The sequence below is a fragment of the Bombina bombina genome, chromosome 7 (genome assembly GCF_027579735.1).
Source record: "Bombina bombina isolate aBomBom1 chromosome 7, aBomBom1.pri, whole genome shotgun sequence".
NCBI lineage: Eukaryota > Metazoa > Chordata > Amphibia > Anura > Bombinatoridae > Bombina > Bombina bombina.
Window position 1 is genome coordinate 349,210,255 of NC_069505.1, and position 24,966 is coordinate 349,235,220.

The 24,966-nt window shown below is 42.3% G+C and overlaps 1 protein-coding gene and 1 non-coding gene across 2 annotated transcripts in view; both read left to right on the forward strand.

The window, feature by feature from the left end:
• Window positions 1-24,966, forward strand: part of STAB1 (stabilin 1) — a 1,127,460-nt gene that overhangs the window by 201,548 nt on the left and 900,946 nt on the right. The window contains exon 6 of the mRNA XM_053721023.1: window positions 20,315-20,410. Within this exon, the coding sequence (XP_053576998.1) occupies window positions 20,315-20,410 (96 nt within the window). The remainder of the gene's footprint in view (window positions 1-20,314; window positions 20,411-24,966) is intronic.
• Window positions 14,922-15,109, forward strand: LOC128636816 (U2 spliceosomal RNA). The gene has a single exon (XR_008398738.1). It is a non-coding gene; the product is annotated as a U2 spliceosomal RNA (small nuclear RNA).

The window sequence follows — 24,966 nt, forward strand, 5'->3', positions numbered from 1 at the left end:
ATTTACGCCTGTCACTGCTGCTGCAACGTTCTGGTTTGAGTCTCTGGAAGAGGCCTTTCAGACAGCTACTCCAGTGACTGAAATACTTGACAAGCTTAGAACACTTAAGCTAGCTAATTCTTTTGTTTCTGATGCCATTGTTCATTTGACTAAACTAACGGCTAAGAATTCTGGATTCGCCATCCAGGCGCGTAGGGCGCTATGGCTTAAATCTTGGTCAGCTGACATGACTTCAAAGTCTAAATAACTTAACATTCCCTTCAAGGGGCAGACCCTATTCGGGCCTGGTTTGAAGGAAATTATTGCTGACATTACTGGAGGTAAGGGTCATGCCCTTCCTCAGGACAGGGCCAAATCAAAGGCCAAACAGTCTAATTTTCGTGCCTTTCGAAACTTCAAGGCAGGTGCAGCATCAACTTCCTCTGCTTCAAGTCAAGAGGGAACTTTTGCTCAAGCCGGGCTGGAAACCTAACCAGTCCTGGAACAAGGGCAAGCAGACCAGAAAGCCTGCTGCTCTAAGACAGCATGAAGGAACGGCCCCCTATCCGGTAACGGATCTAGTAGGGGGCAGACTTTCTCTCTTCGCCCATGCGTGGGTAAGAGATGTTCAAGATGTTCAAGATCCCTGGGCGTTGGAGATCATATCTCAGGGATATCTTCTGGACTTCAAAGCTTCCCCCCCTCAAGGGAGATTTCACCTTTTGAGATTATCTGTAAACCAGATAAAGAAAGAAGCATTCTTACGCTGTGTGCAAGACCTCCTAATTATGGGAGTGATCTGTCCAGTTCCACAGACGGAACAGGGACAGGGTTTTTATTCAAATCTGTTTATGGTTCCCAAAAAAGAGGGAACCTTCAGACCCATTTTGGATCTAAAGATCTTAAACAAATTCCTCAGAGTTCCATCGTTCAAAATGGAAACTATTCGGACCATCCTACCTATGATCCAGGAGGGTCAATACATGACCACAGTGGATTTGAAGGATGCTTACCTTCACATACCGATTCACAAAGATCATCATCGGTTCCTAAGGTTTGCCTTTCTGGACAGGCATTACCAATTTGTGGCTCTTCCCTTCGGGTTTGCTACAGCTCCAAGAATCTTTACAAAGGTTCTGGGATCGCTTCTGGCGGTTCTAAGACCGCGAGGATACCTGACAGAGTCCAGGTTATCAAAGCTTCTAAAATCTTGTCGTGTTCTTCATTCTATTCCGCGCCCTTCGGTGGCTCAGTGTATGGAAGTAATCGGCTTAATGGTAGCGGCGATTGACATAGTGCCATTTGCGCGCCTACATCTCAGACCGCTGCAACTATGCATGCTCAGTCAGTGGAATGGGGATTACACAGATTTGTCCCCTCTGCTAAATCTGGATCAAGAGACCAGAGATTCTCTTCTCTGGTGGCTATCTCGGGTCCATCTGTCCAAAGGTATGACCTTTCGCAGGCCAGATTGGACAATTGTAACAACAGATGCCAGCCTTCTAGGTTGGGGTGCAGTCTGGAATTCCCTGAAGGCTCAGGGATCGTGGACTCAGGAGGAGAAACTCCTCCCAATAAATATTCTGGAGTTAAGAGCAATATTTAATGCTCTTCTAGCTTGGCCTAAGTTAGCAACCCTGAGGTTCATCAGATTTCAGTCGGACAACATCACGACTGTGGCTTACATCAACCATCAAGGGGGAACCAGGAGTTCCCTAGCGATGCTGGAAGTCTCAAAGATAATTCGCTGGGCAGAGACTCACTCTTGCCACCTATCAGCAATCCATATCCCAGGTGTAGAGAACTTGGAGGCGGATTTTCTAAGTCGTCAGATTTTTCATCTGGGGGAGTGGGAACTCCATCCGGAGGTGTTTGCTCAATTGGTTCATCGTTGGGGCAAACCAGAACTGGATCTCATGGCGTCTCGCCAGAACGCCAAACTTCCTTGTTACGGATCCAGGTCCAGGGACCCAGAAGCGACACTGATAGATGCTCTAGCAGCGCCTTGGTTCTTCAACCTGGCTTATGTGTTTCCACCATTTCCTCTGCTCCCTCGACTGATTGCCAAAATCAAACAGGAGAGAGCATCGGTGATCTTGATAGCGCCTGCGTGGCCACGCAGGACCTGGTATGCAGACCTAGTGGACATGTCATCCTTTCCACCATGGACCCTGCCTCTGAGACAAGACCTTCTACTACAAGGTCCTTTCAATCATCCGAATCTAATCTCTCTGAGACTGACTGCATGGAGATTGAACGCTTGATTTTATCAAAGCGTGGCTTCTCTGAGTCAGTCATTGATACTCTAATACAGGCACGAAAGCCTGTCACCAGGAAAATATACCATAAGATATGGCGTAAATACATTTATTGGTGTAAATCCAAGAATTACTCATGGAGTAAGGTTAGGATTCCTAGGATATTGTCCTTTCTCCAAGAGGGTTTGGAAAAAGGATTATCAGCTAGTTCTTTAAAGGGACAGATTTCTGCTCTGTGTATTCTTTTGCACAAGCGTCTGGCTGAAGTTCCAGACGTTCAAGCTTTTTGTCAGGCTTTGGTTAGAATCAAGCCTGTGTTTAAACCTGTTGCTCCCCCATGGAGCTTAAACTTGGTTCTTAAAGTTCTTCAAGGGATTCCGTTTGAACCCCTTCATTCCATTGATATTAAACTTTTGTCTTGGAAAGTTCTGTTTTTGATGGCTATTTCCTCGGCTCGGAGAGTCTCTGAGTTATCTGCCTTACAATGTGATTCTCCTTATCTGATTTTCTATTCAGATAAAGTAGTTCTGCGTACAAAACCTGGGTTTTTACCTAAGGTAGTTTCTAACAAGAATATCAATCAAGAGATTGTTGTTCCATCATTGTGTCCTAATCCTTCTTCAAAGAAGGAACGTCTTTTACATAATCTGGACGTGGTCCGTGCTTTGAAGTTTTACTTACAAGCTACTAAAGATTTTCGCCAAACATCTACACTGTTTGTTGTTTACTCTGGACAGAGAAGAGGTCAAAAAGCTTCGGCAACCTCTCTTTCTTTTTGGCTTTGGAGCGTAATACGCTTAGCCTATGAGACTGCTGGACAGCAGCCCCCTGAAAGGATTACAGCTCATTCTACTAGAGCTGTGGCTTCCACCTGGGCCTTTAAAAATGAGGCTTCTGTTGAACAGATTTGCAAGGCGGCGACTTGGTCTTCGCTTCATACCTTTTCAAAATTTTACAAATTTGATACTTTTGCTTCTTCGGAGGCTATTTTTGGGAGAAAGGTTCTTCAGGCAGTGGTTCCTTCCATTTAAGCCTGCCTTGTCCCTCCCTTCATCCGTGTACTTTAGCTTTGGTATTGGTATCCCACAAGTAATGGATGATCCGTGGACTGGATACACCTTACAAGAGAAAACATTATTTATGCTTACCTGATAAATTTATTTCTCTTGTGGTGTATCCAGTCCACGGCCCACCCTGTCCTTTTTAGGCAGGTCTAAATTTTAATTTAAACTACAGTCACCACTGCACCCTATGGTTTCTCCTTTCTCGGCTTGTTTTGGTCAAAAGACTGGATATGGCAGTTAGGGGAGGAGCTATATAGCAGCTCTGCTGTGGGTGATCCTCTTGCAACTTCCTGTTGGGAAGGAGAATATCCCACAAGTAATGGATGATCCGTGGACTGGATACATCACAAGAGAAATACATTTATCAGGTAAGCATAAATTATGTTTTTGCCTTTTATTTTCCTTTAATAAGTGTCAATGAGTACAGAATTCAGCTACATTTTACAAAGAAGAGAACTGTTTTTTTTTTTAATTCAATATTTGTGAACTATCCTCAAACTTACCTAAACAGGTAGGGGTTTGAGTACAGTATTTTGGTCAGAGTTAGTTTACACTGTCCAAAAAGCCGCAATAAATTAGCTGTGTGTGGGTTATATTAGCAAAAGCAGCATCTTGAGAACCAGGAGATCTGAGTTACCTAACAAAGACCTAGATTACAAGTTGTGCGATAACGCTATACCGCTTAAAAATTGGCCTTTGCGAGCGGAATAGTCAGCTCACCCGTATTACAATTCACGGTGGTACGGCTATACCACTAGCGTTTTAGCCTATACCGCAACGATCCATTCCGTACTCTGGATTTTGAGTGTGGAATATTCAGCTCACCTGTATTACAGGTTGTGCGGTACAGCTATTTCATTAGCGTTATAGCTTATACCGTAACTATCCATTCCGCAATCAAAGGCCAGTGGTTATGGATTTTGCAAAACAAAAATGTTTCACAAAACTCATAACAAAAATGTTACAAAGTACACCAACACCCATAAACTACCTATTAACCCCTGCATAGCAAATACTTTAATAAACCTATAAACCCCTAATCTGCTGCCCATCCACGTCACCAACACTAAATTAAAGTATTAACCCCTAATCCGCTGCCCACCCACATCACCAACACTAAATTAAAGTATTAACCCCTAATCTGCTGCCCCCCTTGCATCGCTAACACCAGGGCCGGCCCTAGCCATTGCGGGGCCCAAGGCAGGATGACAAAATGGGGCCCCCCTTTATCCCCGCCCCGCCCAATCCCCACCCCCAACCGCACCCAATATCCGCCCCCAACCCGCCCAATCTTCGCCCCCCAGCTTTTAAAATTAAAAAAAAAATAGAAGAAAAATAATTTAAGGTAATGCACAACATTTTATATATATATTAAAAAACCCCCATATAAATCCACTAATGTGGAGCACTATAACATTGTATATATTGCAATATTATATATTGCAATATACCATTTGTACTATTGGAACAGCTGTTTATGTATATAATGAAGAATTATGCTGACAATTAGGAACAGTTGAGTTGAACTGGACCTTATTTTTATATGTTTTCTTATGATAACAAGAACATTACAGAGATGCCAGGGCCGCCTCAGCAAGTGCAGGTCCCTAGGCAGATTGACAGCGCAAAAAATACTTAAAAGAAATGGGGCAATGCACTGTAAGACACAAACACACAGATATAATACACACAGAGATACTTATATACACATACATCCACACACTCAGACACATACACAGGTGTATACACACAATACACAGCCCACACATCACACACACAGCCCAGACACAATAAAATAAATGATGCCCCCAGGCCCCAGCAATAAAATGAAGCCCCAGAAATAAAATTATGCCACAGCCCCACTGCAATAAAATGATGCCCCAGCTCCCCTGCAATAAAATGATGCCCCCAGCCCCTGCAATAAAATGATGCCCCCAACAAAAATATGTTGCCCCAAGCCCCCCTGCAATAAATTGATGCCCCCAGCTCCACTGCAATAAAATGATGCCCATAGCAATACAATGAAGCCCCCCTGCAATAAAATTGTGCCCAGCTCCCCTGTAATAAGATGATGCCCCTGCAATAAAATGATGTCCCTAGCCCCCCTGCAATAAATTATTACCCCAGCCCCACTGCAATGATGCCCCCAGTAATAAAATGAAGCCCCCTGCAATAAAATGAAACCCCCCTGCAATAAAATAATGCCCAGTCCCCCTGCAATAAAATGATGCCCCATCCCCACTGCAATAAATGATACCCCTAGAAATAAAATAATGCCCAGTCCACCTGCAATAAAATGATGCCCCCAGCAATAAAATGATGTTTCAGCTCCCCTGCAATAAAAATGATGCCCCCAGCCCCTGAAATAAAATGATGCCCCCAACAAAAATATGATGCCCCCAGCACCCCTGCAATAAATGATGCACCCAGCAATAAAATGAAGCTCCCAGCAATAAAATGATGCCCCAGCCCCATTGAAATAAAATAGTGCCCCCAGTCCCCCCACTGCCATAAAATGAAGCCCCCCCCTGCAATAAAATGATGCCCCCTGCAATAAAAAATATGCCCCAGGCCCCCTTGGAAAAAAATGATGCCCCAGCACAAAAATGATGCCCCAGCAATAAAATTATGTCCCATCTCCCCTGATTTCCCCAGCCCCCCAACAATAAAATGTATCCCCCCCTGCAATAAAATTATGCCCCAGCCCCCCTTCAATTGCCCCAGAAATAAAATGAAGCCCCCCTGCAATAAAATGAAGCCCAGTCCCCCTGCAATAAAATTAAACCCCAGCCCTATGCAATAAAATTATGCCCAGGGCCCAGCCCACCTGCCAGAGTGCCTTTGAATAATTAAAATGTGGCACTAGTCACACTCACTGTGTGTGTCTGACTGTCTGGGCCAGTTCACAAAACATTGCTTTGGACAAACAAAGCCACCTATTCAAGTTTTGTTGCAGGACTATCAGAAACGTTACTTCTGATATAATAATGCAGTGAAGTTCTCCAAATATTGCTTTGAACAAATTGTGCTGTAGCCGGACTTTCATTTTTATTTCAGATTCCATAAGTAATTGTAAAATACTTTGTCCCTCATTCTCCTTAAGCTACAGCGCATCACTGGTGCTATTGGTTTATTTCTAAAGTCTCTATAAACAGTCATGATTAGGGGCTGGTGCATGTGCTATTGCTATATAACAAAATAACCTTGACGTACGGGCCTGGGCCAAGCAGGGCTCCTCACCTGGCTAGTGGCTACGAGCGGTCTGCGAGGCGAACTGCTCACTCTGCTGCACACTGACTGAAGTCCCTCGTGAGCGTGACAGCAGCAGGCAGCTATGCTCCGCCTCCGCCCTCCAGTGCTTTGCTCCGCCTCCTCAGTGGCAGCAGCGAATGATTAGAGAATAAAAGTTATATCCTCCAATCATTCAGATGCTGCTGTCACCTGGCGTGCCACAGTGTGCGTCTCGTGGGCCGTGGACCCCCTCCCTCAAAAAAAATGTATTGCGCAAAAGAAAGGCGCGAAAAAATATATTTAAAAAAAAAATATTAAAATTTAAAAAAAATAAATATTTTTTTAATACTTTCCGGGGCCCCCCCGACCGCGGGGCCCTAGGCGGTCACCTGGCAGCCTTGCCCAAAGGCCGGCCCTGGCTAACACTAAATAAACCTTTTAACCCCTAAACCGCCGACTCCTCCACATCACAACTCCCTAAATAAACCTATTAACCCCTCCGCTCTCATCCTATTGGCTGATTTGAATATCAGCTAATAGGAATGCAAGGTACCCAAATATAAGACTGTCAATCTTCAGTGTGTGGCAGACGAGCGCATGAAGAGGATCCTTCACGCTGGATGTCTGCGTGGCCACTGTTGCTGCTTCGCACCGCCTTTGCTCCGTGCCACCGGGATAAAGAAAGAAGATGACCCTGCGCTGGATGAAGATGGAGCCGCCTGGAAGAAGACCTTCACCGCAAGACTTCAGGAATGTTGAGTACCTATTTCGGGGTGAGTGTTAGTTTTTTTTAAATGGGCTGATTGCCCTTTTAAGGGTAATGCCCATACAAATTGTGTTTTGTGTTTTTATTTTGGGGCGGCTTTTTTGTTTTTATAGGGGTATTAGATTAGGTTTAATTTTTTTGATTTTGTCTATTGTTTTTTTTTTATCTTAGATTTTTTTTATTTTTTTTATTTTTCGTAATTATTTTTTGTAATGTTATTTTTTTTTTATTTTTTTTTTCCGTAGTGTTAGTTTTTTTTTAATCTTGTAATTTAGGTTTATTATTTTTGGTATATTTTTCTTTTTTAAATTGTAATGTTAGGTTTATTTATATTTTAAGCTTAGGTTTTATTTATTTCACAGGTAAGTTTTTATTTATTTTATGGTATTTATATTGTAACTTTAATTTAAAGTTATGTGGGTGTTAGGTTTAGGGGTTAATAGTTTAATTTAGTTTGTCGCGATGTGGGTTTTTTGCGGTTTAGGGGTTAATAGGTTTAGTTGAGTATTTGCAAGGTGGGTGTTTGGCGGTTTAGGGGTTAATAGGTTTAGTTTAGCATTTGCGTTGCGGGGGGGGGGGGGGTAAGCAGTTTGGAGCTTAATAGGTTTTTCTTTCCAATGCAATGGAGAGTCCACGAATCCATTCAATTACCGGTACTAGTGGGAACTCAACTCCTGGCCACCAGGGGGAAGCAAAGAACACCCCAGCAGAGCTGTTAAGTATCACTCCCACTTCCCATAACTCCCAGTCATTCTTTGCTTTGTACATCGTAGGTTGTGTGTGAAGATGTGTCTGAAGAAGATCAACTATTTAATCCTTTAATGGGTACTTTTCTTTGCAAGCAAGGATTGTGGCTATGCTGTGTCCATGTCAATCTCTTTAGTAAGAGTAATGGTGGCTTTTAGCAGTTGGAAGATGGCGAGGTAGTCCTTGCTTAACTTCCAACATCTATGCTACACCTATATAGAAAACCAGGGTTGGTTACCCTGTTTTTCTTGTTTCTACAGGTCCCTGTCAGAGATCGGATGAGTCTGTCATACCTAAGTAGCTGGTCCTGCCCTGCAGCTGAAGCTCCTAAGGTAAGTGCTTTTATTCCTTCTAGGTTAGAAGGATATAGTGCTTCAGGGGGTTAATCCCCTTTGTGGAGTTCTGAGTATAATATCCCTTTACTGTGGGGATTATTTTGGCAGCAGACCCAGGGTACTTCGGCTGGGAGTCCCTTCTTTACTTAAAGTTACTTTCTCTTAGCAACTTCAGGGAGGGGACATGTTAGGTGTCCAGTTGACACCTCATTGCCTCATAGAAGGGTCTGAAAAAATTAGTTATATCCTCTACTAGGGATATCATTTTATTTTATGCAGCCTAGAAGAAAGAAATGGGCTGAAAATCCCTACTCTCATGCAAGCGGCGGGGCTACCCTGTCTCTCCTTAACAGGAACCGCTATACACCATATTTTGCAGTATAGCGTTTATTGTAAGACCAGTCACAGATCTGATAGAAATATGGTGAAGACCGCTTCCATGTGCTCACTGTTCTGCGCCATTACCACATGTTGTGGGGCCGGTACTCAATTCGGTAAGTTAAGATTCAGATTACCTTTGTCCGATTTATGCTGTTTTGATGCTGTTTAGACAGAACGGGATCTGGAGAGACTATTTGCTCTTACAGTTCACTCCCCTGATCTCTCGGTCTAACGTAGTAGGACCGGCATTATTTGATTGCCGGTCACCTTACTGATATAGCATACTCGTCTGTATTTAGTGGCAATAGTTATACGCACCAATAGCGCAGTGCCTTACTTTGTACTTTGTTGGGACAAGGTTGTTTGTAATTCAGCTATGTTTTCTTTGGTGCCATTTTATTTTATTTCCGTGGCGGTGGTACGCACTTTAGTCTGTGTTTTTTTGTGCTCTTTGTTGCATTGCACCATAATACTTTTTATTTAATGTGCACATAGTTATGGAGAGGTACTGAGTTGCTTGTATTCAGTTAGCAGGGCATTTTCTCCTGTCCTTTTGCGTGGTTCTCTGCTGTTTGCTGCCATCTTGTGGCAGTTTAATATTACTGCATATGCTTGTTTTAATATGGATGCCTAATCTATCTCCTTCATAATGAGGAGTTTATTTCTTATTGCAGCCAATTCTATTTGTATTTTGTAAAATCAAAATTATAATGCTGCAGCATCCTTAGGTAAATATATAAAGGACATATATATATATTTATTTTATAAGGGAACCATATATAATCTCTCTCATAGCAAGGAGATTTTTAGTACTTATATTTATTTGCATATGGACTCAATTTTTATTATCTTTTTTTCGTACTGATGAATAGTCTCCTAATGTTTGTAACATTAACGCCTAGATTTAGAGTTCTGCGGCCAAAGGGGTGCGTTAGCTACGCATGCTTTTTTCCCCCCGCACCTTTTAAACAACGCTGGTATTGAGAGTTCTCTGAAGGGCTGCGTTAGGCTCCAAAAAGGGAGCGTACAGGCATATTTACCGCCATTGCAACGCTCAATACCAGCAGTGCTTACGGATGCGGCCAGTTTAAAAATGTGCTCGTGCACGATTCCCCCATAGGAAACAATGGGGCAGTTTGAGCTGAAAAAAAACCTAACACCTGCAAAAAAGCAGCGTTCAGCTCCTAACGCAGCCCCATTGTTTCCTATGGGGAAACACTTCCTAAGTCTGCACCTAACACCCTAACATGTACCCCGAGTCTAAACACCCCTAGCCTTACACTTATTAACCCTTAATCTGCCGCCCCCGCTATCACTGACCCCTGCATATTATTTTTAACCCCTAATCTGCCGCTCCGTACACCGCCGCAACCTACGTTATCCCTATGTACCCCTAATCTGCTGCCCCTAACACCGCTGACCCCTATATTATATTTATTAACCCCTAATCTGCCGCCCCCAACGTCGCCGCCACCTACCTACAGTTATTAACCCCTAATCTGCCGACCGGACCTCACCGCTACTCTAATAAATGTATTAACCCCTAAAGCTAAGTCTAACTCTAACCCTAACACCCCCCTAAGTTAAATATAATTTTATTCTAACGAAATAAAATAATTCTTATTAAATAAATGAATCCTTTTTAAAGCTAAATACTTACCTGTAAAATAAACCCTAATATAGCTACAATATAAATAATAATTATATTGTAGCTATTTTAGGATTAATATTTATTTTACAGGCAACTTTGTATTTATTTTAACTAGGTACAATAGCTATTAAATAGGTAAGAACTATTTAATAGCTACCTAGTTAAAATAATTACAAAATTACCTGTAAAATAAATCCTAACCTAAGTTACAATTAAACCTAACACTACACTATCAATAAATTAATTAAATAAACTATCTACAATTATCTACAATTAAATCAACTAAACTAAATTACAAAAACAAACAAACAAACACTAAATTACAAAAAACAAACACTAAATTACAAAAAATAAAAAAAGATTACAAGAATTTTAAACTAATTACACCTACTCTAAGCCCCCTAAAAAAATAACAAAGCCCCCCAAAATAAAAAAATGCCCTACCCTATTCTAAAATAAATATTTTACAGCTCTTTTACCTTACCAGCCCTTAAAAGGGCCTTTTGCGGGGCATGCCCCAAAGAATTCTGCTCTTTTGCATTTAAATAAACATACAATAGCCCCCCCCCAACATTACAACCCACCACCCACATACCCCTAATCTAACCCAAACCCCCCTTAAAAAATCTAACACTAAGCCCCTGAAGATCTTCCTACCTTGTCTTAACCACGCCGGGTATCACCGATCCGTCCAGAAGAGGGTCTGAAGTCTTCCTCCTATCCGGCAAGAAGAGGTCCAGAAGAGGCTCCGAAGTCTTCATCCTATCCGGCAAGAAGAGGAGATCCGGACCGTCAAACATCTTCATCCAAGCGGCATCTTCTATCTTCTTCCAGCTGGCGCGGAGCGGGACCATCTTGAAGCAGCCGACGCGGATCCATCCTCTTCTTCCGGCGACTCCCGATGAATGAAGGTTCCTTTAAGGGACGTCATCCAAGATGGCGTCCCTCGAATTCCGATTGGCTGATAGGATTCTATCAGCCAATCGGAATTAAGGTAGGAAAAATCTGATTGGCTGATTGAATCAGCCAATCAGATTCAAGTTCAATCGGATTGGCTGATCCAATTTCCTACCTTAATTCCGATTGGCTGATAGAATCCTATCAGCCAATCGGAATTCGAGGGACGCCATCTTGGATGACGTCCCTTAAAGGAACCTTCATTCGTCGGGAGTCGCCGGAAGAAGAGGATGGATCCGCGTCGGCTGCTTCAAGATGGTCCCGCTCCGCGCCGGATGGAAGAAGATAGAAGATGTCGCTTGGATGAAGATGTTTGACGGTCCGGATCTCCTGTTCTTGCCGGATAGGATGAAGACTTCGGAGCCTCTTCTGGACCTCTTCTTGCCGGATAGGAGGAAGACTTCGGACCCTCTTCTGGACGGATCGGTGATACCCGGCGTGGTGAAGACAAGGAAGATCTTCAGGGGCTTAGTGTTAGGTTTTTTAAGGGGGGTTTGGGTTAGATTAGGGGTATGTGGGTGGTGGGTCGTAATGTTGGGGGGGTATTGTATGTTTATTTAAATGCAAAAGAGCTGTTTTCTTTGGGGCATGCCCCGCAAAAGGCCCTTTTAAGGGCTGGTAAGGTAAAAGAGCTGTTAAATTTTTATTTTAGAATAGGGAAGAGCATTTTTTTATTTTGGGGGCTTTGTTATTTTTTTAGGGGGCTTAGAGTAGGTGTAATTAGTTTAAAATTCTTGTAATCTTTTTTTATTTTTTGTAATTTAGTGTTGTTTTTTTTTGTAATTTAGTTTAGTTGATTTAATTGTAGATAATTGTAGGTAGTTTATTTAATTAATTTATTGATAGTGTAGTGTTAGGTTTAATTGTAACTTAGGTTAGGATTTATTTTACAGGTAATTTTGTAATTATTTTAACTAAGTAACTATTAAATAGTTATTAACTATTTAATAGCTATTGTACCTGGTTAAAATGAATACAAAGTTGCCTGTAAAATAAATATTAATCCTAAAATAGCTACAATATAATTATTATTTATATTGTAGCTATATTAGGGTTTATTTTACAGGTAAGTATTTATATTTAAATAGGAATAATTTATTTAATAAGATTTATTTTATTTCGTTAGATTTAAATTATATTTAACTTAGGGGGGTGTTAGGGTTAGGGTTAGACTTAGCTTTAGGGGTTAATACATTTATTAGAGTAGCGGTGAGGTCCGGTCGGCAGATTAGGGGTTAATAATTGTAGGTAGGTAGCGGCGACGTTGGGGGGGGGCAGCTTAGGGGGTAATAAATATTATGTAGGGGTCGGCGATGTTAGGGGCAGCAGATTAGGGGTACATAGGGATAATGTAGGTTGCGGCGGTGTGCGGTCGGCAGATTAGGGGTTAAAAAAATTTAATAGAGTGGGGCGATGTGGGGGGGCCTCGGTTTAGGGGTACATAGGTAGTTTATGGGTGTTAGTGTACTTTAAAGCACAGTAGTTAAGAGCTTTATGAACCGGCGTTAACCCAGAAAGCTCTTAACTCCTGGCTTTTTTCTGCGGCTGGAGTCTTGTCGTTAGATTTCTAACGCTCACTTCAGCCAAGACTCTAAATACCGGCGTTAGAAAGATCCCATTAAAAAGATAGGATACGCAATTTACGTAAGGGGATCTGCGGTATGGAGAAGTCGTGGCTGGAAAGTGAGCGTTAGACCCTTTCCTGACTGACTCTAAATACCAGCGGGCGGTAAAAACCAGCGTTAGGACCCCCTAACGCTGGTTTGGATGGCTAACGCAGAACTCTAAATGTAGGCGATATATTTTTATTTATTAGGGATAATTGGTCACTAATATTTTCGTTGTCTGACAGCCTGTCCTCAAACAGAGTTAATTCTCTAATGCCGGCTTGACGGTGGAAGTGTATTTTTCTCTATGGTTTTTTGTACTTTTTTGTACAGTCCTCTTGTGTCTCAGTGGTTAGTCACTGAGACACAACATGTGTCAATAGATTTTAAGTCCAGATGGGGCCATGACTCCCTGGACTGATAGAACTCTAGGATTAATTTGTTTTTGACTCTATATATTGTTGTAGTCAGGTACAGTTTTCTCAGCGAGGACTGTGACAAGTGAAATCCTAGTTATCCTACTGATTTTAGGACTATATTCTTGGTAAGAAGTTAATGTCATGGAGTTGTATTGCTCATTTATACTTATTAATTTTTTTAAGCCTGTTTTGCACAGGTTAAGAAGTATGAAGACAATTTTTAAATCCCCTCATGGTGAGGAGATTTCCAACTAGTCCTGGTTCAATTCCTATTTATATTTGTATATATAGTATGTTATGTCCCTCATAGGGAGTAGATTTTCTTTTAATGAATTTCCATACTCAGGGAGGTAGTGATCAGTTGTCCAGATAGGACTTAACTTCCTGTATCAATCTCTCTAATGATCATCTGTGATCTGTGTTTGTTTGTTCTCCATTTTATCTTGTATGGTACAAGATGCAGGATGGATTTTCTTGTTTTGTCCTCCATCAGAGATTTAATGAAGGGAGAGTTTTTCTCAATTAATCAAGAGAATCTCCTCTGACTGTGCAGGACTTTTTTCACCAATCCTTTTTTGTCCTTTCCATGACGTACCATATCAGATTTTTCAAAGTTCGGTCCTTCAACTTGGAAACTTTGATTGTTCTTCCTTTATTTAAAGAGGGTCAGTTCATATCTTTCTTCGAACTAAGGGGCGCTTTCTTTGTATTCTTCCACAAGGAATAATTAGGATTTGCTTTTCTAGACAGACATTTTCTGTTTGTAGTCTTTCCCTACGGTCTAATCTCAACCCCTGAAATCTTTAGAAGTTTCTAGGGTCTCCTGTGGCTGGGGCCAGATCTCAAGGAATTGTGGTGGCTCCTTACCTGGATGATATTTTGTTTTAGGCGCCATCTTTTCATTTAGCAAATTCCCTTACGAATTCTCTTGTTTTTTCTCCACTCTCACGAGTGGAATATGAATCTGAATAAGAGTTCCTTGGTGCCTTATACTAGGGTATGTTTTTTGGAGAACGATCATAGGCTTGATCTCCATAAATAGTTCTTGACAGAGGTCAGCATATCCAAACTTCTTGCTGCCTGTCTTTCGCTGCCTATTTTTCTTTGAAGGAATCACAAAACAAAGGCGCCTTCTAGTGTGATAATGCAGGTGATACAAGGATGATGTACATGCCAAATGAATACTCACAAGTGGAGCAGCACCCAATTGTACTTAGTGGAGCAGACTGGGATCTCACAGTGTCCAAACTCACTTTAACAGCGTTGGTACCGCTGTCCCCAGTGTCCTCGGTGGATCAAATAGGCACAGACTCTCAGTAAAAGGTTATAAAATCCACAATTTAATGGTATATAGAAATCAGATATCCTCCAAGTGACTCTGACATATAAAAATATATTTAGAAATACAGGATACTACGCATTTCTCAAAAAGCTGTCTGTTTCATCAGGCTTTGTTATATAATATTTGTAAGTATTATATCACTACACCCCCTAGAGTTGACACCTAGTGTGTTCAGCAAGTTTATATTTCTCTGCCTATTGGCTAGGATCAAGTGTAGTATCTGTTCTTATCAGTTTAATATCAGATTTGTCCCCTCTCTGGGGACCATATATTAAATGGATATTTTGAACAAGGAGATGTAAGGAGAGCTTGCTCTGTCCAGTCCACACTTTGACCTAGTAATGCTGTTCCTCCAGGAGCGGTACACCCTTCTCTTCAAAATCCCTTCAGTCCATCAGTGGTTCTGCGTAGGGAAGTCATTGGTCTAATGGTAGTTTCCAGGGACATTATTCCTTTGACTCAATTTCATCTGAGACCTCTACAGTTACTGTATGCATGCTCAGATTTTGGCATGAAAACCATTTGGACCTCTCTCAGAGAATAGTCTTTAACATCCAGACAAGAGCTTCCCTGTCCTGGTGGCTCTCTCAGGACCATATGTCCCATGGCACATGCTCCCTGAGACCTTCTTGGGAGATTGTGTCTTCAGACGCCAGCCTTTCGGGCTGGGGTGCAGTCTGAGTTCACCTAAGCTTGGGATTTTAGACTCGGGGAGAAGTCTTCTCTCCTATTGAATTTCCTAGAGTTGTCAGTAATCTTCATTGCACTGAAGAGCTTTGCCTAATTGAGTTTGGTTCGGTTTGTCAGATTTCAATTTGACAACTTTTCTTCGGTGGCATATATCGACTGCCAGGGAAGAACAATAAGTTCCTTTGCCATGAAAGAGGAACTTGCGTTCTTCAGTGGGCGAAGTCTCACTATGGTCTATTTTCTGCCTTCCACATCCCAGAAGTGGACATTTGGGAAGCGGATTATCTGAGCAGATAGACCTTCATCCAGGAGAGTGGCCCCTTCATCCGGAAGTATTCTCATTGTTTACTCTCAGATGGGGAGCTCAGGAGTTGGATCTGATGGCGTTCTTGTCTAAACGCTAAACATCCAATTTACGGATCATAATTAAGGGATCCGCTAGCAGCTCTGGTCAACGTTCTGGTGGTTCCATGGGACTTTGGTTCCATTTTCCTATTTCCTCCACTTACCCTCCTTCCTTGAGGGATACCTGTGTCCCACAGAAGTGGGCTTCGTAATTGCTCCAGCTTGAGTTTGCAGAATTCTTTTTGTGGATCTGGTGCAGATGTCACCCTTTTCCCTGTGGGAATTGCTCTGCCAAAGGACTTTCTATTTCAGGGTCCTTTTCTTCATCCTAACCTAGATTCTCAGTAGCTGACTGCTTGGAGATTGCACGTCTAGTCTTGTCTGGACTAGATTTTTCAGACTAGGTGATTGATCCACGATTCAGGCCTGGAGACAGGCATGTCAGTCACTACTCTGAAGGGCCAGATCTCTGCCCTTACAGTTTTTTCTCTCGCGTCTGGCTGACTTACCGGATGTTCTATCCTTTATTCAGGCCTTGGTTAGAATCAGGGCTGTGTTTTAGTCTGTTGTTACTCCATGGAGTCTCAAACTTGTTCTTAGGCTTCTGCAGCAGGCTCCATTTGAGCCTATGCACTCTGTTGATGTTTAGTTATTGTATTGAAAGATTTTGTTTCTTTTCCCTATTTCTCTTGCTCGTAGAGTCTCTGAGCTTTGGCTCTGCAGTGTGACCCCCCTTCCTTTTTTTTATGCGGATAGGGTGGTCCTTCGTGCCAGGTTAAAATCTTTTCCTAAAGTGGTTTCGGACCGCAATATCACTCATGAAATTTTCGTAACTTTGTTATGTCTTAATTCTTCCTTTCATAAGGAACGGCTGTTGTGTGTGCTCTGCAGTTTATCTGCAGGCACCTAGAGATTATAGACAATCTATTGGTCTTTTTGTCGTATTTTCTGGTAATCTGAAGAGTCAGAAGGCCTTTTCTTCAATTTTTTCTTTTGGTTGTGAAGTGTTATTTGGTTGGCTTACGAGTCGGCTGGACAACAGCCTTCTGAAAGAGTTGTGGCTCATTCCTCTAGGGCTGTATCTCCTTCTTAGGCCTTTAAATATGAAGTTTTTGTGGAACAGACCTGTGAGGCGGTCTTTTGGTCCTCATTGCATACTTTTTTACTTATTAAGTTATGGGAGCGGTGGTGCCTTTTTTTAGGTACGCCTGTCTTGTTTTTCCCCCCTTCCGATCTGTGTCCTCTAACTTGGGTATTGGTTTCCACTAGTAATTGAATGGATTTGTGGATTCTCCATGCCATTGGAAAGAAAACAACATTTATGCTTACCTGACAAAATTATTTTCTTTCCTGGTATGGAGAGTCCACGACCCACCCTTAATTTAGTTTTAAGACGGCGTTTGTCTATTTTAAACTTCAGGCACCTCTATACCCTTGTGTCATCTTCTCTTTCCATTCGTGGACTCTCCATGCCAGGAAAGAAAATAATTTATCAGGTAAGCATAAATTTTGTTATTTAGATGTTAGCAATGCGGGGGGCGGCGGATTAGGGGTTAATAGGTTTATTGTAGTGTTGGCGATGCGGGTAGGCGGTGGATTAGGGGTTAATAAGTTTATTGTAGTGTTGGCGATGCGGGTAGGCGGTGGATTAGGGGTTAATAGTTTTATTGTAGTGTTGGCGATGTCGGGGGCAGCGGATTGGGGTTAATAGGTTTAATTAGTGTTGGCAATGTCGGGGGCTGCGGATTAGGGGTATTTAGACTAGGGGTTTATGTTAGGGTGTTAGATTTATAGCAAACTTTCTTGTCTCCATAGACAAGATCGCCATTCCGCAATCGCAGGTGTTAGTTTTTTTCTAACACTTTTTCTCCATTGATGTCTATGGGGGAATACGTGCACAAGCACATCAAGTCAGGACTTGGCTTTTGTGCGATATGGAGCTTAACGCAACATACCGCACAACAAAAGAACGTTTTTTTTTTGTAACTTGTAATGGCAGGGCTATGGTAAGTGCGGGACCGCTACATTTTTAGCGTTATTTGTGCACCAGGTTTAGCGCACAACTTGTAATCTCAGTCAAAATGAACTCTTGAAGCACATATAATTTATAGTGTTTTCCTTTATGGCTTACAGTCTTCAATGTGATGGAGCTTCTGAATGAATACGGTTACATTTTAAATAACAATACCAGTATGTATGATTACAATTCTGCAATTGTCACTCAGATCAACCATACCTTCTTTTAAAACCTAACTAGTTAAAGGTCTAGTCTAGTCAAAATTAAACTCATGATTCAGATAGAGCATGCAATTTTAAGCAACTTTCTAATTTACTCCAATTAGCAATTTTCCTTCATTCTCTTGGTATCTTTATTTGAAAAGCAGGAATGTAAGGATAGGAGCCAGCCCATTTTTGGTTCATCACCTGGGTAGTACTTTCTGATTGGTGTCTAAATGTAGCCACCAATCAGCATGCGCTACCCAGGTGTTGAACCAAAAATGGGCCGGCTCCTAAGCTTTCCATTCCATTAAACATACCAAGATAATAAAGAAACATTGATAATAGGGGGCAAATTAGAAAGTTGCTTAAAATTGCCTGCTCTATCTAAATCATGAAAGTTGAATTTTGATTAGACTATTCCTTTAACAAACGTCATTTATATAGCCTACACATATGCTGACCAGTGAAATCATTCATGTAGATCCGTCCCTCCCTCTCTCCCCCCTTCTTTCTTTTCAATCCTCTTATGGCACACTTTCCGTATATAATAAATGTACAAATAAATCACAATAAAAAAGACATGAAATAAATGTGAAAAAATGTGAACTAAAAGTTCATTAATTGGTTGGAAGGATATATTCGCTCCTCATAGAGTATTCTGCAGTCGATGTCTTCAACTTCGTTCTCCGAAGGAATAAAAGAAAAAACACAACATAGCGTAATTCTGTAGCCCACTTGAAGTAACTGATGAATTCTTAACGAGTGGTTACTCACATTTGATGGAGCCAATCCAAGCTTAGGGTAATGCGCACACCTACTTTATACTGGTAGGTAAACAGTATCCTACACGAAGATGTTTGGAAATAAAATTTATTTAAAATAATAAAAACGTCACAAATGCACAACTAGCACCATACATTGAGGACTGGTGAGCGACAATACAATGGTTATCACTCTAAGGAGCAAAACTATACACTGGATGGATGCGGGTGGAAAGCAGAAGATTAACCGCTGACCATCCGTGAACTAATACCAGTAAGGGATTGCCCCGCCTCCGGCGTTATAGGCAAATGAAAGACGTGATGGTGAGAGAGGCCTCTGTGCCCAGGTACATGCAGCCCTTGAGCCTTCTGTGACAGTGTGACCTGCTACTCATCTCATGCTAGAGCACTCGTACTAAGGGCTAGTACTAGAGGTCAGGGTGCGCCTGACAGGTTGTTTGGTTCTCCTTCCTGGATATCAGCCCAGCTGTGCCGTTGAGGAGTCTACCGAGCGACTCTTTGGTCTCGGCCTGCCATATATAGCACCAAGTGTGCTCTTCCAAATTGTGAGTTGCCATCTGTATATCTGTGTACATCTGGTATTAGACGTTACTATACCATGAAGCGCCTCTCCTTTGTCTTCTAGGACCATCTACTATCGTTATTGTTTGCCAGAGAGTGCTGCTACACTGCTGTGTTCCATAATATTGAAGATTATCAACGTTCACTATAATTCAGTGACTTGGTTGCACTTACAACTTCAAAAACTTTTATAAATTTTCACTGAGTATCACTTATTTTTCAGAGTAATAGAGATTATAAAATTTGCTTTTATGGTGATTTTTTTTTTTTTTTTTTAGACACTAACTAGCAGTGTCTACATTTTGAATTTTATTGCAACATATTGTATTCTTCACTTATATGTGCTCCTCACTGTGGCTCTGATGTTAGATCTGACCATTTACTTTGTCACAACTTTTGTATGTAACATTAAAGGGATATGAAACTCCAAAAATTTATTTCATGATTCAGATAGTGAATACAATTTTAAACAACTTTCTAATTTACTTCTATTTTCTAATTTGTTTCATTCTCTTGGTATCATTTATTGAAGGAGGAGCAATGCACTTATGGTTTCTAACTGAACAGATGGGTGAGCCAATCACAATCGATATATATATATATATATGCAACCACCAATCAACAGCTAGAACCTATGTTCTCTGCTGCTCCTGAGATTGCCTAGATAAACCTTTCAGCAAAGGATAACATGAGAAGGAAGCAAATTAAATAATATAAGTAAATTAGAAAGTTGTTTAAAATTGTATTCGCTATCTGAATTATGGAAGAAAAAATGTGGGTTTCATGTCCCTTTAACATTACGGATGATAAAGTCTTCGTGAACTTGGTGGAATAAGTGGATTCTCAATTTTCTTCTATTCGTAAAGTTTTGAATATATATGAGCAGTATTGAATTGTTCTGTTATACGTTTATTTAAAAAATCAATAAAAAATAATAAAAAAACAAACCTTTAATTATTTTTTTTTATATTGATTTCAGCTTGTGACTGTAAACATGGAGTTTGTAACAATGGAATTACTGGCGATGGAAGCTGTATTTGTACAGCTGGCTTCACTGGGCCACAATGTGATCAAGGTAAACACAAACTTTCAGTCTGTTTATAAACTTTGGGGTTGATCGCAATCCTTAGTTATCTAATGATTTTCAAAAGAAAAACACCAATCAAGTCTATAGGGATTTTTGTAGATAACTAATTTGTTAAACTTTTCTACGTGATTGTGATTGATCCTTTTGACTTTTTATTAGATATGGAGTTGTCTGCAACCAAAAATCCAACATTCTGTTTCTGTTGTTAGGCTCTCAATTTCTACTATGAAACAGTAATTATAACAGAATAGCTTATGCAAAAATGTAAGCAATATAAACTATTAGCAAATGGAACAATTATGAATACATTAATCGCAATGCTTTTACTGTACTTGCAGTTTTTAGAATGCAATGGAAAGAAGATATCACTGTTTCATTGCATTTTTATTATGATATTAAGTGGCATAGTTTACCAAGCCAATGGTAAATGCAATAGAATTTAAAGTTGTATGGTAGACAAAAATAAATACTTTTCTGCTAAAAAGCTTCTAAATCCTTTTTTTATTTGTAAATTATGCAAATTATACAAACTATGACCATATGGCGACACAATAAAGATCAATACAATCTGTGTTAAATATTCATAACAAGATTAACAATTAAATAGATGTGTGCATTCAGTTCCTTTGTTAAGATCCGAATGCAGAAGATGGTGGACGCTTGTGGCATTCAGCTCTTTTTTGGAGCCAGATTTATTCTTGTAAAAGTGCAACACACTAAGATCTGGATTTGCACAAATCTTAATGTGTTAAACTTTCACAAAAATAAATCTGCTGCCTTCTTCTGCTTTCGGATCAAAACGAAAGATCTGAATGCACACATCTATTTAATACACATGAAAACTGTAACAAAGTGTAGAATGAGTCTAGCAATCAATTAGCTTATTATCAAATTTGCAAATTTGCTATTAAGTCTAACAATCAATTATCAAATTTGCTAAGCAGTCTAGCAATAGCTTGTCTTTTTATATTCCTGATTGTGGTTCACCTAGACAGTCCATTAGTTCATATTGGTAGCTTGTATGGTGCAAAATACGGGTGATTACTGAACAAGTGACAATAGGTGAACTGCTTCTGAAAAACATTGATTAGTGTACCTCAGTAAGGAAAATAAAATAGAGAAGGAAGGGGTTCAAATATTGTGTGTACATTGTAAGGAGAATACATGTAGAATAGAATTAATAATAGGGTTAATATTGATGAGAGAAAGGGGGAAACGGTAAAGATGGATTTTGATTATCCCCTTAGTGACCAGGCTATTTTTCAATTTTCTTATCGTTAAGGACCAGGGCCGTTTTTACATTTCTGTGGTGTTTGTGTTTAGCTGTAATTTTCCTCTTATTCATTTACTGTACCCACACATATTATTTACTGTTTTTCTTGCCATTAAATGGACTTTCTAAAGATACCATTGTTTTCATCATCCTATAATATAAAAGGCCAAGTGTGTTTGTCCGAAGTTGTCATGCACAGTAGAGACAGCACAAGGACAAACACACCTGGCCTTTGAGTCCCTAGCTGTCGTCTGATCTGCGGCAGAAGTGGGCGTGGCTGGGCGTGAGCGGGGGCGGACGTGAAGGGGGCGTGAACTGGCGTGAATGGACGTGAAGGGGGCGTGGCCGGGCATGAAGGGGGCATGGCCGGTCGCGGTCGCGCGATAGAGGGGAGAGAGATAGAGAGGGGAGGGAGAGAGTAGGGGAGAGAGATAGGAGGGGAGAGAGATCGGAGGGGGAGATAGAGAGGAGGGGGAGAGAGAGAGGAGGGGAGAGAGAGAGGGGGGGGGAAGAGATGGGGAGAGAGATGGGGGAGAGAGAGGGGGAGAGAGAGAGAGAGAGAGGGGGGAGAGAGAGAGCAAAAGAGAGAGCGCAAAAGAGAGGGGAGGAGAGAGCGCAAAAGAGAGGGGGAGAGAGAGCGCAAAAGAGAGGGGGAGAGAGAGAGCAAAAGAGGGGGGAGAGAGAGAGCACAAAAGAGAGGGGGGAGAGAGCGCAAAAGAGAGGGCGGAGAGAGCGCAAAAGAGAGGGGGGAGAGAGAGCGCAAAATAGATGGGGAGAGAGCGCAAAAGAGGGGGAGAAAGAGAGCACAAAAGAGAGGGGGAGAGAGCGCAAAAGAGAGGGCAGAGAGAGCGCAAAAGAGAGGGGGGAGAGTGAGCGCAAAAGAGATGGAGGGAGAGAGCGCAAAAGAGGGGGGGAGAAAGAGAGCGCAAAAGAGAGGGGGGAGAGAGAGAGCGCAAAAGAGAGGGGGAGAGAGCGCAAAAGAGAGGGGGGAGAGAGTGCAAAAGAGAGGGGGGAGAGAGAGTGCAAAAGAGAGGGGAGAGAGCACAAAACTGAGGGGGAGAGAGAGAGCGCAAAAGAGAGGGGGGAGAGAGAGCGCAAAAGGGAGGGGAGAGAGGGGGAGAGAACGCAAAAGAGATGGGGGAGAGAGAGGGCACAGAAGAGATGGGGAGAGAGAGAGCGCAAAAGAGAGGGGGAGAGAGCGCGCAAAAGAGAGGGGGAGAGAGAGCGCAAAAGAGGGGGGAGAGAGCGCAAAAGAGAGGGGGGAGAGAGTGCAAAAGAGAGGGGGGAGAGAGAGTGCAAAAGAGAGGGGAGAGAGAGAGCACAAAATAGAGGGGAAGAGAGAGAGCGCAAAAGAGAGGGGGGAGAGAGAGCGCAAAAGGGAGGGGAGAGAGAGGGGGAGAGAGCGCAAAAGAGATGGGGGAGAGAGAGGGCACAAAAGAGATGGGGGAGAGAGAGAACGCAAAAGATAGGGGGAAGAGAGAGAGTGCAAAAGAGAGGGGGAGAGAGAGAGCTCAAAAGAGAGGGGGAGAGAGTGCTAAAGAGAGGGGGGAGAGAGAGCGCAAAATAGAGGGGGAGAGAGTGCTAAAGAGAGGGGGGAGAGAGAGCGCAAAAGAGAGGGGGAAGAGATAGAGTGCAAAAGAGAGGGGGGAGAGAGAGCTCAAAAGAGAGGGGGAGAGAGAGAGTGCTAAAGAGGGGGGAGAGAGAGAGCGCAAAAGAGAGTGGGAGAGAGAGAGTGCTAAAGAGAGGGGGAAGAGAGAGAGCGCAAAAGAGAGGGGGGAGAGAGAGAGCGCAAAAGAGAGGGGGAGAGAGCGCAAAAGAGAGGGGGGAGAGAGTGCAAAAGAGAGGGGGAGAGAGAGTGCAAAAGAGAGGGGAGAGAGAGAGCACAAAATAGAGGGGGAGAGAGAGAGCGCAAAAGAGAGGGGGAGAGAGAGCGCAAAAGGGAGGGGAGAGAGAGGGGGAGAGAAAGCGCAAAAGAGATGGGGGAGAGAGAGGGCACAAAAGAGATGGGGGAGAGAGAGAGCGCAAAAGAGAGGGGGAGAGAGAGAGCAAAAGACAGGGGGGAGAGAGATCGCAAAAGAGGGGGGAGAGAGCGCAAAAGAGAGGGGGGAGAGAGTGCAAAATAGAGGGGGGGAGAGAGAGTGCAAAAGAGAGGGGAGAGAGAGAGCACAAAATAGAGGGGGAGAGAGAGAGCGCAAAAGAGAGGGGGGAGAGAGAGCGCAAAAGGGAGGGGAGAGAGAGGGGGGAGAGAGCGCAAAAGAGATGGGGGAGAGAGAGGGCACAAAAGAGATGGGGGAGAGAGAGAACGCAAAAGAGAGGGGGAGAGAGAGCGCAAAAGAGAGGGGGAGAGAGAGAGCGCAAAAGAGAGGGGGAGAGAGAGCGCAAAAGAGAGGGGGAAGAGAGAGAGTGCAAAAGAGAGGGGGAGAGAGAGAACTCAAAAGCGAGGGGGAGAGAGAGAGCAAAAGAGAGGGGGAAGAGAGAGAGTGCAAAAGAGAGGGGGAGAGAGAGAGCTCAAAAGAGAGGGGGAGAGAGAGAGCAAAAGAGAGGGGGGAGAGAGAGAGCTCAAAAGAGAGGAGAGAGAGAGCAAAAGAGAGGGTGAGAGAGAGAGAGCAAAAGAGAGGGGGAGGGAGAGAGCGCAAGGGGTGGGACCGCTGTACTGCAAAAAATGGGCCGTGTGAACGGGCTTTAGGACAAGTAATCATATAATTTACTATAATAACAAAATGATAAAATCTGAGGAAAAAATGGAAAAAAAACACTTTTTCTAACTTTGACCCCCAAAATCTATTACACATCTACAACCACCAAAAAACACCCATGCTAAATAGTTTCTAAATTTTGCCCTGAGTTTATAAATACCCAGTGTTAACATGTTCTTTGCTTGGGCGAGATTACATATGCGGCGCAGGTTTCAGCATAACTGCTGAAACCCGCGTCGCCCGTAATTTCACCCTGCATATCGGAGAATCATATAAACCCCGCCAGCAGTTCATAAACTGCCGTAAGTCGGATAAACTAGCGATGTCCAGAAATGTGAATAAATATACATTTCTGGAGTCGCTAGTGACTTTAGGCGCCTAAGAAAATGAAAAAAAAAAGTTAAATATCCAGTAAAAGTCTAACCCGCCTCCTAAAAATAAACCCGACACGTCAAAACCCTTATTTCTCTTGTTAAGTGTATCCAGTCCACGGATCATCCATTACTTGTGTGGGATATTCTCCTTCCCAACAGGAAGTTGCAAGAGGATCACCCACAGCAGAGCTGCTATATAGC